This window comes from Nerophis ophidion, linkage group LG03 (genome assembly GCF_033978795.1).
Source record: "Nerophis ophidion isolate RoL-2023_Sa linkage group LG03, RoL_Noph_v1.0, whole genome shotgun sequence".
NCBI lineage: Eukaryota > Metazoa > Chordata > Actinopteri > Syngnathiformes > Syngnathidae > Nerophis > Nerophis ophidion.
The window spans coordinates 81056677-81070306 of NC_084613.1; the positions used below are offsets into that span (position 1 = coordinate 81056677).

The 13630-nt window shown below is 46.8% G+C and overlaps 1 protein-coding gene across 4 annotated transcripts in view; it reads right to left on the reverse strand.

Moving 5' to 3' along the window:
- The window catches only part of shank3a (SH3 and multiple ankyrin repeat domains 3a), a 444336-nt gene that overhangs the window by 109696 nt on the left and 321010 nt on the right, over positions 1 to 13630 (reverse strand). For all 4 annotated transcript variants that reach the window (XM_061896187.1, XM_061896188.1, XM_061896191.1 and 1 more), the window contains one exon: positions 2761 to 2942. In XM_061896187.1, the coding sequence (XP_061752171.1) occupies positions 2761 to 2942 (182 nt within the window). The remainder of the gene's footprint in view (positions 1 to 2760; positions 2943 to 13630) is intronic.

The following is a 13630-nucleotide window of genomic DNA, read 5'->3' on the forward strand; positions in this document are numbered from 1 at the left end:
AGAAATAAAGTTGTGAGTGCCAGCACTTTAAAAAAGATGTGTGTCTTTCCCTTCCACTCCCTTCTCGATGCCAACAAGAATCTTTCATGAAGTTAAAAGTGACGTTAAACCTTCATTTATTCATCATTTATGTCTTTCACATTGTTTTCTGCGAGTAAATTTTCATTATTTTCTACAAATGTCAAATTTTTCAACGGATGCATTGAATTATTGGGAAAAAAAAGGCTTGGGTTTTCGTACCATACAGTTTTCATTGGACCTTGTGGAACAGATGACTATGTTGACTTTGTGGCTATGTGATAAAGATGAAAAATGGTATGGCCCAGTGGTCTTCTGAAAACCAGGATGAAAGATGCCAGGGCGCACAAATCTCTCCAACAAATGGTTCAACCGTGGTGCACTTTTACAACTCAGCCCTACAGTTTGTCCTTTTTTTTCCTCCACCCAGCAGGCGCAAGACATTGAAACAACCTTGTTGAACGAGGTCCTGACCTTCAACAACTCAAACATAACCTTGGAACAACGTTGTGACAACATTTAATTCGACATTGACATTTGGTCATTTCTCAACCAATATTGTACAAACCCCGTTTCCATATGAGTTGGGAAATTGTGTTAGATGTAAATATAAACAGAATACAATGATTTGCAAATCCTTTTCAACCCATATTCAATTGAATATGCTACTGATAAATAATTATTAACTTTAGAATTTGATGCCTTCAACACGTGACAAAGAAGTTGGGAAAGATTGCTATAAATACTGATAAAGTTGAGGAATGCTCATCAAACACTTATTTGGAACATCCCACAGGTGTGCAGGCTAATTGGGAACAGGTGGGTGCCATGATTGGGTATAAAAAAAGCTTCCCCAAAAAATGCTCAGTCTTTCACAAGAAAGGATGGGGCGAGGTACACCCCTTTGTCCACAACTGCGTGAGCAAATAGTCAAACAGTTTAAGAACAACGTTTCTCAAAGTGCAATTGCAAGAAATTAGGGATTTCAACATCTACAGTCCGTAATATCATCAAAAGGTTCAGAGAATCTGGAGAAATCACTCCATGTAAGCGGCATGACATTGAATGACCGTGACCTTCGATCCCTCAGACGGCACTGTATCAAAAACCGACGTCAATTTCTAAAAGGATATCACCACATGGGCTCAGGAACACTTCAGAAAACCACTGTCACTAAATACAGTGTCTCGCTACATCTGTAAGTGCAAGTTAAAGCTCTACAATGCAAAGCGAAAGCCGTTTATCAACAACATCCAGAAATACCGCCGGCTTCTCTGGGCCCGAGATCAACTAAGATGGACTGATGCATAGTGGATAAGTGTTCTGTGGTCTGACGAGTCCACATTTCAAATTGATTTTAAAAATATTCGACATCGTGGCGTCACGGTGCTAGAGGGGTTAGTGCGTCTGCCTCACAATACGAAGTTCCTGCAGTCCTGGGTTCAAATCCAGGCTCGGGATCTTTCTGTGTGGAGTTTGCATGTTCTCCCCGTGAATGCGTGGGTTCCCTCCGGGTACTCCGGCTTCCTCCCACCTCCAAAGACATGCACCTGGGGATAGGTTGATTGGCAACACTAAATTGGCCCTAGTATGTGAATGTGAGTGTGAATGTTGTCTGTCTATCTGTGTTGGCCCTGCGATGAGGTGGCGACTTGTCCAGGGTGTTCCCCGCCTTCCGCCCGATTGTAGCTGAGATAGGCGCCAGCGCCCCCCGCGACCCCAAATGGGAATAAGCGGTAGAAAATGGATGGATATTCGACATCGTGTCATCTGGACAAAAGGGGAAGCGAACCATCCAGACTGTTATCGACGCAATTTTCAAAAGCCAGCATGTGTGATGGTGTAGAGGTGCATTAGTGCCCAAGGCATGGGTAACTTATACATCTGTGAAGGCACCATTAATGCTGAAAGGTACATACAGGTTTTGGAACAACATATGCTGCCATCTTTTTCATGGACGCCCCTGCTTATTTCAGCAAGACAATGCCAAGCCACATTCAGCATGTGTTAAAACAGCATGGCTTTGTAAAAAAAAAAAAAGAGTGCGGGTACTTTCCTGGCCGGCTTGCAGTCCAGACCTGTCTCCCATCAAAAATGTGTGGTGCATTACGAAGCGTAAAATACGACAGCGGAAACCCCCGGACTGTTGAACGACTGAAGCTCTACATAAAACAAGAATGGGAAAGAATTCCACTTTCAAAGCTTCAACAATTAGCTTTCTCAGTTCCCAAACGTTTATTGAGTGTCGTTAAAAGAAAAGGTGATGTAACACAGTGGTGAACATGCCCTTTCCCAACTACTTTGGCACGTGTTGCAGCCATGAAATTCTAAGTTAACTATTATTTCCCAAAAAATAAATTAAGTTTATGTGTTTGAACATCAAATATGTTATCTTTGTAGTGCATTCAACTGAATATGGGTTGAAAAGGATTTGCTAATCATTGTATTCTGTTTATATTTACATCTAACACAATTTCCCAACTCATATGGAACACAAATACGACGTTTTAACATCATACTTTCTTAATAGTTATTCAATTTCGAGTGGGGACGTTGGTCATTTCCCAACCAACAACGTTGTCTCCATTACAAATACTTTGCCAGGTTGTTTCAAAGTCAGTTTTAAAGGACGTACGGTCAAGGTTGCCTGCTGGGAAGTTGTCAGGTGTGCTAATGGACACACACACACACACACACACACACACTAAAATGCACACACGGGGCAAACGAGGACCTCCCTACCTTTCACCCTCTCGCCGCGATTGAGCTGGATCTCCCCCTCCCCCTGCGGGGTGTAAGGCTTGACCACGATGAAGGTGCGACCCGGGACGGCACTGTAGAGTTTCCGCTTGGGCCCGCGTGTGCCCATCAGCGCCGGCGGGGTGTGATGAGGCGGGCTGGGGTCCCGCTGCACGGACCCGGGGCTGTAAACAAACACATAGGTTACCGTGGTGATCCCGGGGAGCTGGCAGCTGAAGCCCGTGGTCACAGACATGGTGGTTGCCAGCCCCTGGTTTTTAAAGACCGGTGAGAGATTCATAAAAGTCCGACTTGCGTCCAAATAACAAGACTTAGTCCTCCATATGAGCCATTGGTACAGTAGCCAGACCCTATGTCCTTCCTTCTGGTCTCTGCTCTCCCTACCCTCTCCCGAGCATCCTAAGCAAAACAAAGATGGTTGGAGGCGGTCTCCTTCCCTTCCACAGATCCATCTGGAATCCCCTCCCAGTCATCCTGACTCGTGAAGGAGAGACAGATATCCTGCAGGTCTCCAGGTGGGACTACAGATCCCGACTCCGGCCGAGGATGCACTTTGAGCTTCCCGACTCCTCCTTGGGAGTCCCGCCGTGTTTCCTGCTCCTGTCGCCCCCTTGCCAGCAGCCCTCTCTCACACACACACACACACACACACACACACACACACACACACACATACACATACACACACACACACACACACACACACACACCCTTGCCTTCCTTGCCAGCAGCCTTCTCTCTCTCTCTCACACACACACACACACACACACACACACACACACACACACACACACACACACCCGCTGTGGCCGTGATGCTAGCGCTGCTACCACTGCTGCTGTTATGTCGCTCCCCTCCCCTTCGACAGCTTGCACACACCCTGCACGCCGTCTACGTGCATGCTCGCTCTGCACACACACACACACACACACACACCGAGCACACCGCGCTCCTGCCAACGCCGCCGTCACGTCGCCGGCACATGGCTCACGTGTGGTCCCAGTGCACCACCGTCTCCTTCTGCAAGTCCACATGCGCCATTGAAAACTGGGAGTGTGTGTAAATATTCCTAGTGTGTGTATGTGTGTGTGTGGGTGTGTCGTAGGGTAGATGATGGGGGGAGGGGAGAGCAAAAGCTTCAGCCTATTTGGTTGAACTGTGGCTCCTCCCCTCTTTTCTCAACCACCTCCTTGATTGGCATCCATGGCAGCCACCCTTCAGACTGCCTCCTCTCTCTGGGGTGTAGAGCAGTGGCAGATCCACCTAGTCTTCATTCAGACTGCATCCTCTCTGGGGTGTAGAGCGGTGACCGATCCATCCAGTCTTCATTCAGACTTCCTCTTCTTTTTCTGGGGTGTAGAGTGGTAGCAGATCCACTTAGTCTTCATTCAGACTCCCTCCTCTCTCTGGAGTGTTGAGCGGTGGCAGATCCACCCAGTCTTCATTGATACTGCCTCCTCTCTCTTGGGTGTAGAGCGGCGGCAGATCCACCCAGTCTTTATTTAGACTGCCTCTTCTCTCTCTGGGGTGTAGAGTGGTAGCAGATCCACTTAGTCTTCATTCAGACTCCCTCCTCTCTCTGGGGTGTAGAGCGGGGGCAGATCCACCTATTCTTCATTCAGACGGCCTCCTCTCCCTCTGGGGTGTAGAGCGGTGGCAGATCCACCTATTCTTCATTCAGACGGCCTTCTCTCTCTCTGGGGTGTAGAGCATTGGCAGGTCCATCTAGTCTTAATTCATACTGCCTCCTCTCTCTGGGGTGTAAAGCGGTGGCAGATCCACCCAGTCTTCATTCATACTGCCTCCTCTTTTTCTGGGGTGTAGAGCAGTGGCAGATCCACCTAGTTTTCATTCAGACTGCATCCTCTTTGGGGTGCAGAGCGGTGGAAGATCCATCTAGTCTTAATTCATACTGCCTCCTCTCTTTGGGGTGTAGAGCGGTGGCAGATCCACCCAGTCTTCATTCATACTGCCTCCTCTCTCTGGGGTGTAGAGCGGTGGCAGATCCACCTAGTCTTCATTCATACTGCCCATTCAGACGTCCTCCTCTCTCTCTGGGGTGCAAAGGGGTGGCAGATCCACCTAGTCTTCATTCAGACTGCATCCTCCTTGGGGTGTAGAGCGGTGGCAGATCCATATAGTCTTCATTCAGTCTACATTTAAGAAGGACAGCTCCAGACTTGAGAAACTGATCAGGCGGGCCGGTTCTACAATGGGAATGAAACTGGACTCACTGGTGACGGTGGCAGAGAACTAGTGAGCATCCTGGATGATGCCAGTCACCCTCTGCATAGCGTTATCAGTAGCCAGAGGAGCCTGTTCAGTTCTAGACTGCTTTATCCCAAGTGCAGGACTAATAGACTCAAGAAATCCTTTGTCCCACACGCCATTAGACTGTACAACTCCTCTCTGGGGTAGGGGGGCGGGGGGGGGGTACTAGGATGACAGGGGACACAAAACATTAACAGTGCAATACGTTTTCATAACATGGTCACTACTGCCTACTTTGTCTTGTTATATTCTTATTTTACTGTTATATTGTTATTCCCATTGTTTTTATTCTTTTTGTAATATTTCTCTATTTTGTTTCCTTTTAAACCTCCATTATTTACTTTTAACTTTTTTTCTTAAATTGATTTCAACTCTGTACACTGCTGCTGGAATTTTAATTTTCCTGAAGGAAATCTCCTGAAGGAATCAATAAAGTACTATCTATCTATCTAGAAGAGCTGCGCTCTCGACACTACAGTTTTTGACCCAAAAAAACTGTCTAAATTGACTACTTATTGCGATCACGGCAACAAGACAGCTTGCTAACATATTCGACTTCAACTCTGCCCAGCGGGAGGCACAGATTCGCTAAAATAAGCGAACCAAGTCATTGATTAGCAACCCAAAACTAAACAAGGCGTTGGGAATTTTTTTTAAAAGCTTCCGACCACACAATTGATCAACAGGAACGGCGGACAGAGCCCTGGCCGGTGCATAATTACGTGGGAAGAAAAACAACAAAACAAAACAAAAAAACAAAAAAACACACCATAGAGCCGCAGAAGCGAACAACACCAACTGCTTCACTTTGCCGCTTAGCAACCATGAGCAGGACAAGAAGTCGCCTGTGAGGTAAAACACCGTTACTTGAAAGATATCTTATATCAGCAACCTATCATTTCAAACATCAATCAACCATCCATTTTCTACCGCTTATTCTCTTTGGGGTTGCTGGAGCCTATCTCAGCTACAATCAGGCGGAAGGCGGGGTACACCCTGGACAAGTCTCTACCACATCGCAGGGCCAACACGGATAGACGGACAACTTTCACACTTTGTTGCCAAACAACATAAAATTAAAAAAGCACTACTATTTTATAAAATATACCAATTTATAAGACAGAAGACAAAGAGCAGTTTACAAACTACAGACATCTGTCTCGACTTGCACAAATTTCTAAAATTATTGAACAACTGTTTAACAACAGATTAGTCAAATTCATAAATAAAACCAAAACACTCCCAGACAAGCAATACGGATACAGAGCCAGCATCTCAACATCAATGGCAATCACGGAAATAATGGAAGAGATCACCAATGCAGTAGATGCTAAAAAATGTGCTGCTGCCGGGTTTTTGGATTTAACAAAAGCAATTAATCATAATATTCTCATGAAGTGGAAAGGTATGCAATCCGAGGGTTAGTCTAGAACTGGGTCAGAAGCTATTTAACAAACAGGAAGCAATATGCGAAGATAGGCAAACACACTTCCACAGGGATGAAAATATCTTGTGGTGTACAAACCCCGTTTCCATAGGAGTTGGGAAATTGTGTTAGATGTAAATATAAACAGAATACAATGATTTGCAAATCCTTTTCAACCCATATTCAATTGAATGCACTACAAAGACAACATATTTGATGTTCTAACTCATAAACTTAAGTTTTTTTTTTGCAAACAATAATTAACTTAGAATTTCATGGCTGCAACACGTGCCAAAGTAGTTGGGAAAGGGCATGTTCACCACTGTGTTACATCACCTTCTCTTTAAACAACACTCAATAAACGTTTGGGAACTGAGGAAACTAATTGTTGAAGCTTTGAAAGTGGAATTATTTCCCATTCTTGTTTTATGTAGAGCTTCAGTCGTTCAACAGTCCGGGGTCTGCGCTGTCGTGTTTTACGCTTCATAATCCGCCACACATTTTCCATGGGAGAAAGGTCTGGACTGCAGGCGGGCCAGGAAAGTACCCGCACTCTTTTTTTACAAAGCCACGCTGTTGAAACACGTGCTGAATGTGGCTTGGCATTGTCTTGCTGAAATAAGCAGGGTCGTCCATGAAAAAGACGGCGCTTAGATGGCATCATATATTGCTTCAAAACCTGTATGTACCTTTCAACATTAAAACGGCCTTCTTTCATCTCCGTAATATCGCTAAAATTCGCTCCATTTTGTCCACTAAAGACGCTGAGATCATTATCCATGCGTTTGTCACGTCTCGCCTCGATTACTGTAACGTATTATTTTCGGGTCTCCCCATGTCTAGCATTAAAAGATTACAGTTGGTACAAAATGCGGCTGCTAGACTTTTGACAAGAACAAGAAAGTTTGATCACATTACGCCTGTACTGGCACTTAAGATGTGACTTTAAGGTTTTACTACTTACGTATAAAATACTGCACGGTCTAGCTCCATCCTATCTTGCCGATTGTATTGTACCATATGTCCCGGCAAGAAATCTGCGTTCAAAAGACTCCGGCTTATTAGTGATTCCTAAAGCCCAAAAAAAGTCTGCGGGCTATAGAGCGTTTTCCGTTCGGGCTCCAGTACTCTGGAATGCCCTCCCGGTAACAGTTCGAGATGCCACCTCAGTAGAAGCATTTAAGTCTCACCTTAAAACTCATTTGTATACTCTAGCCTTTAAATAGACCTCCTTTTTAGACCAGTTGATCTGCCGCTTCTTTTCTTTCTCCTATGTCCCCCCTCCCTTGTGGAGGGGGTTCGGTCCGATGACCATGGATGAAGTACTGGCTGTCCAGAGTCGAGACCCAGGATGGACCGCTCGTCGGGACCCAGGATGGACCGCTCGCCTGTGTATCGGTTGGGGACATCTCTACGCTGCTGATCCGCCTCCGCTTGAGATGGTCTCCTGTGGACGGGACTCTCGCTGCTGTCTTGGATCCGCTTTGAACTGAACTCTCGCGGCTGTGTTGGAGCCACTATGGATTGAACTTTCACAGTATCATGTTAGACCCGCTCAACATCCATTGCTTTCGGTCCCCTAGAGGGGGGGGGTTGCCCACATCTGAGGTCCTCTCCAAGGTTTCTCATAGTCAGCATTGTCACTGGCGTGTGAGTTTTCCTTGCCCTTTTGTGGGTTCTTCCGAGGATGTTGTAGTCGTAATGATTTGTGCAGTCCTATGAGACATTTGTGATTTGGGGCTATATAAATAAACATTGATTGATTGATTGATTGATTGATTGATTGAATGGTGCCTTCACAGATGTGTAAGTTATCCATGCCTTGGGCACTAATGCACCCCCATACCATCACAGATGCTGGCTTTTGAACTTTGCGTCGATAACAGTCTAGATCAGGGGTCGGGAACCTTTTTGGCTGAGAGAGTCATGAAAGCCAAATATTTTAAAATGTATTTCCGTGAGAGCCGTATAATATTGTTAACCCTGAACACAACTGTCAGGTTCAAACACTGATGACATATTAAACAGACAAGAAGCAAGGAATTAAACAGGGACAGGATTGAGTTTAGCTCAATGAGGAGAAACGCTTAGACCTGTACCCTTGTACAGTGTCGCCCCACACTCTGACAAGAGAATTCCACGCCTCCTCTTTTATTTGGACTTTCTCTGATTACAACAACTAAATGTGTGCATCTCCTATTCTTTTTAATAACATTGTTATTCTGAAGCTGAACAATAATAAATAAAATACTTTTGACCATTAATGCGACTTCTTGAACAGGTGCGATAGAAACGGATGGATGGATTAGAATGCATGAGAATATTTTATATTTTGAACTTTATTTTTGACACTGTGATTACTAGTGGACATATTCATTACTTATCGTGTTAAACAATGTCAGCTAAGATTCATCTGAGAGCCAGATGCAGTCATCAAAAGAGCCACATCTGGCTCTAGAGCCATAGGTTCCCTACCCCTGGTCTAGATGGTTCTCTTACCCTTTGGTCCGGATGACACATAGTCGAATATTTCCAAAAACAATTTGAAATGTGGACTCGTCAGACCACAGAACACTTTTCCACTTTGCATCAGTCCATCTTAGACGATCTCGGGCCCAGAGAAGCCGGCGGCGTTTCTGGATGTTGTTGATAAATGGCTTTCGCTTTGCATAGTAGGGGTTTAACTTGCACTTACAGATGTAGCGAGAAACTGCATTTAGTGACGGTGGTTTTCTGAAGTGTTCCTGAGCCCTTGTGGTGATATCCTTTAGAGATTGATGTCGGTTTTTGAGGGATCGAAAGTCATGGCCATTCAATTTGGTTTCCGGCCATGCCGCTTACGTGGAGTGATTTCTCCAGATTCTTTGAACCTTTTGAGGATATTATAGACCGTAGATGTTGAAATCCCTAAATGTCTTGCAATTGCACTTTGAGAAACTTTGTTCTTAAACTGTTTGACTATTTGCTCACGCAGTTGTGGACAAAGGGGTGTACCTCGCCCCATCCTTTCTTGTGAAAGACTTGGCATTTTTTTGGGAAGCTGTTTTTATACCCAATCATGGCACCCACCTGTTCCCAATTAGCCTGCACACCTGTGGGATGTTCCAAATAAGTGTTTGATGAGCATTCCTCAACTTTATCAGTATTTATTGCCACCTTTCCCAACTTCTTTGTCACGTGTTGCTGGCATCAAATTCTAAAGTTAATGATTATTTGCAACAACAAAAAAAATGTTTATCAGTTTGAACATCAAATATGTTGTCTTTGTAGCATATTCAACTGAATATGGGTTGAATAGGATTTGCAAATCATTGTATTCTGTTTATAATTACATCTAACACAATTTCCCAACTCGTATGGAAACGGGGTTTGTACCTCAGGGATCAATACTTGGACCAAGATTGTTCAATATTTGTAGAGTTACAGAGGACTTAAAATCAGTATTATTTGCAGATGATGCAACTGTGTTTAGTTCCGGAAAGAACACACAGAAGATCATACATGGATGGATAAAAGCAGGGAAGCCCAAACTTTCCTCTCCCCAGCCACTTTGTCCAGCTCTTCCCGAGGCGTTCCCAGACCAGCTGGGAGACATAGTCTTCCTAACGTGTCCTGAGTCTTCCCCGTGGCCTACCTATAATTATTTATTCACTGTTCTGTTACAGAGAACAAGGAAATGGGATAAAAATTGCTATGGTATGGAAAGGGGTAGGATAAAATCAGCTCATCTTCTTCCTACTCTTTTTCGAACGTGCTGTCATGAAAAAAACGGAAATATGTGATGATTTACATTGTGTCTTATGTATCAGCTGTGATCCGACCCACATGCCTCTTGGTCCTGGAGGAGAAAAGGTCCTGGAGGGATGGGAGCTTGCAGCCAATCACCTTCTCAGCGGTGCAGTCGATGGGGCGCCGGGGAACCACACGGTAAGGATGGACTTGATTATGGCCGAGTAGAACTGCACTAGTATCTCGGAAGGATTTACATGCTCTGCTGGGCATTCTTGATAAGGGAGCTGATGGTCGGCTCCCATTTGAGGTCCTGGGTGATGGTGGTGCCCAGGAAACGGAAGAAGTCCACGACAGAGACGGGGCTGGGAGAGTCCATCAAGGTGAAGAGGGATGTTGGGGCTGTGACTTTCCTGAAGTCCAAGATCATCTCCACTGTCTTCTGTGAGTCCAACTGCACTAGGAAGCCAGCCGGTCTGCCTCTCTCCTCTAAGCGGACTCATCGCCATCCGAGATGAGCTCAATGAGGGTGGTGTCATCCGTAAACCTGAGCAGTTTTATGGACTGGTGACTGGAGGTGCAGCAGTTTGTATGAAGGGAGAAGAACCTGGGGGAGAGTGGATAGACCTGAGGAGTACCATTGTTTGTGGTTCGACTGTCCGTGACAGTCTTCCCAAGCCGCTTGTGCTGTCTTCAGTCTGTCAGGAAGTCATTGATCCATCTGCAGAGGGAGTGGGGCAAGTTGATCTGGTAGAGCTGGTCTCGTAGCAGTCTAGGGAGGATGGTGTTAAGGCAGGGCAAACAGGATCCTGGCGTAGGTTCCTGGGGAGTCCAGATGCTCTTGGATGAAGTAGAGGGCCAGGTTCACTGCATCATCCACATATCTGTTGGCGAACTGCAGTGGGTCCAGGAAGGGGGCGGTGATGTCCTTGATGTGGGGCAGGACCAAGCGCTCAAAATACATGACCACAGATGTCAGCGCCACCGGCCTTTAGTCATTAAGTCCTGGGATCCGTGGTTTCTTGGGGACAGGGACGATGGTGGACGTCTTGAAGCAGGACGGCACGCGGCATAGTTCCAGAGAGGTGTTAAAAATGTCTGTGAAGACAGGAGCAAGCTGATCCGCGCAGCGTCTCAGGGGGGAGAGGGAGACACCATCCGGCCCGGGGGGGGGGCCCTCTGCGTGTTCAGCTTCAAGAACTGCCCCCGCTCATCCTCCTCTCGGATTGGAGAGGGCAGGGCGGGAGGGGTATATGGAGTCCTTTGATGAAGTCCTTTGATGTCATTGGCGTCCTTTGATATCCTTGGAGTGTATTGATGAAGTGTGTGTGTGGAGGGGGGGTGACGTGCTGGCTTTTGATGGCCGTTCGTGACGACAGTAATGTGTGTTGAGGCCCTGGGCGAGTGTCCAGTCGTTCAGGGTCTGGGGTCTTTGGGCTTATAGTTTATAAGGGCTCTCAGCCCCCCCCACACGGCGGCATAGCTCGGTTGGTAGAGTGCCCTTGTCACAAACTTGAGGGTTGCAGGTTCGATTCCCACTTCCGCCATCCTAGTCACTGCCGTTGTGTCCTTGGGCAAGACACTTTACCCACCTGCTCCCAGTGCCACCCACACTGGTTTAAATGTAACTTAGATATTGGGTTTCACTATGTAAAGCGCTTTGAGTCACTAGAGAAAAGCGCTATATAAATATAATTCACTTCAGTTCACTTCATTGGAGCTGAAGTGTTTCTGTAGATGGTTGGAGTACACAGATTTAGCTTGCTCCACTTCCTTGCTGAAGTGGTATTTTGCTTCCCTGTAGGTACCTCGCTCCCCGACGTAGCCTCCTTCTCCTTGCGCATCTGTCGGAGCTTGGTTGTCGTTGTTAAAACAAGCCCTGGTCTGCGTTGGCGTATTGGGTGGAGCGGCCGTGCCAGAAACCTGAGGGTTGCAGGTTCGCTCCCCGCCTCTCGACACCCAAATCTCTGCCGCCGTGTCCTTGGGCAGGACACTTCACCCTTTGCCCCCGGCGCCGCTCACACTGGTGAATGAATGATGAATAAATGATAGGTGGCGGTCGGAGGGGCCGTAGGCGCAAACTGCCAGTCACAGTTCCGTCAGTCTACCCCAGGGCAGCTGTGGCTACAGATGTAGCTTACCACCACCAGGTGTGAATGAATGATGGGTTCTCACTTCTCTGTGAGCGCTTTGAGTATCTGTCGTTTCCAAACATGCGCGCAGCTCCCCCACAGCCTCAGCGGTGTACTTCTTAATTCTTTTCATAACAGGTTTAGCCAGTTTCAGTCTCTGTCTGTATGAACGGATTAAGTGCACCATCACGCGATCTGATAGTCCGAGAACCATGTCCTGCTTATTGTGGCGTAACAGTGATCCAGAGTGTTCTCTTCTCTGGTCGGGCATTTAATAAACTGCCTATACTCGGGTAAATCCTGGCTCAAGTTTCCCTTGTTAAAGTCACCAAGCACGATAACAAGAAAGTCCGGAAAAGACAGTTCCGCATGTAAGATCTGGCCTGAGGGTCGTGCACGTCCGTGCTGGGCAGTATGTCGGCAGCCAAAAGCAAAAAGGCTTACAGTGAATGAGAATATATTCCAGAGCAGGAGAGCAGTGTTGGGATATCAACTGTCACGTCTGCACAGCAGTTGCTGTTGATGAAGAAGCAGACTCCACCGCCGGAGAGACCCGGGTCTCAGGTCCATGCGGAGAAGATGAAAGCCCTCCGGTTGAACCAGACTTGCTCAGCCGCGTCTCCGTGAAGCACAAAACACGAGATGAGGAAAAGTCCTTGTTTCTTCTCATCAGCAACGCCAACTCGTCCATCTTGTTGGGAAGTGAGGGGACGTTGGAGAGAGAGAGAAGCCAGGTAAGGGTTTGCGTAATCCTCGTCTGTGGAGACCGGCGAGGACTCCCGCTCGCTTTCCTCTCCGGTGCGGTTTCTGTCTTTCGATCCAAAAATGGACCAAATCTGCAACTGACGCTAAAATAGCTGGTAATAAGTCCGTAGTGGTGATTGATCTGATGCTCAGTGGCGGCTGTGAGAGCACGCGGACACACTGGTTACACACAAAGATGAACACAACAGAGAGCACCGAGGTGGCCGTGATCAGTGCCATCTCTGCAGTGCCCTGCAGAAACACCTTCCGGTTGGAGAAGTGCTCTGTGTGTGTGTGTGTGTGTGTGTGTGTGTGTGTGTGTGTGTGTGTGTGTGTGTGTGTGTGTGTGTGTGTGTGTGTGTGTGTCACGCTGCATCTATTTTCACACCACAAAGTGCAGACGAAAGACGGGAATCGAAATGGACCCATTCAAGCTGTCCATGCATGGTGGGCAACACGAGAGTGACACAGGTGTGACACAGGCGTGACACATGTGCGACACAGGTGCGACAGGTGGGACACATGTGCGACACAGGTGTGACACAGGTGC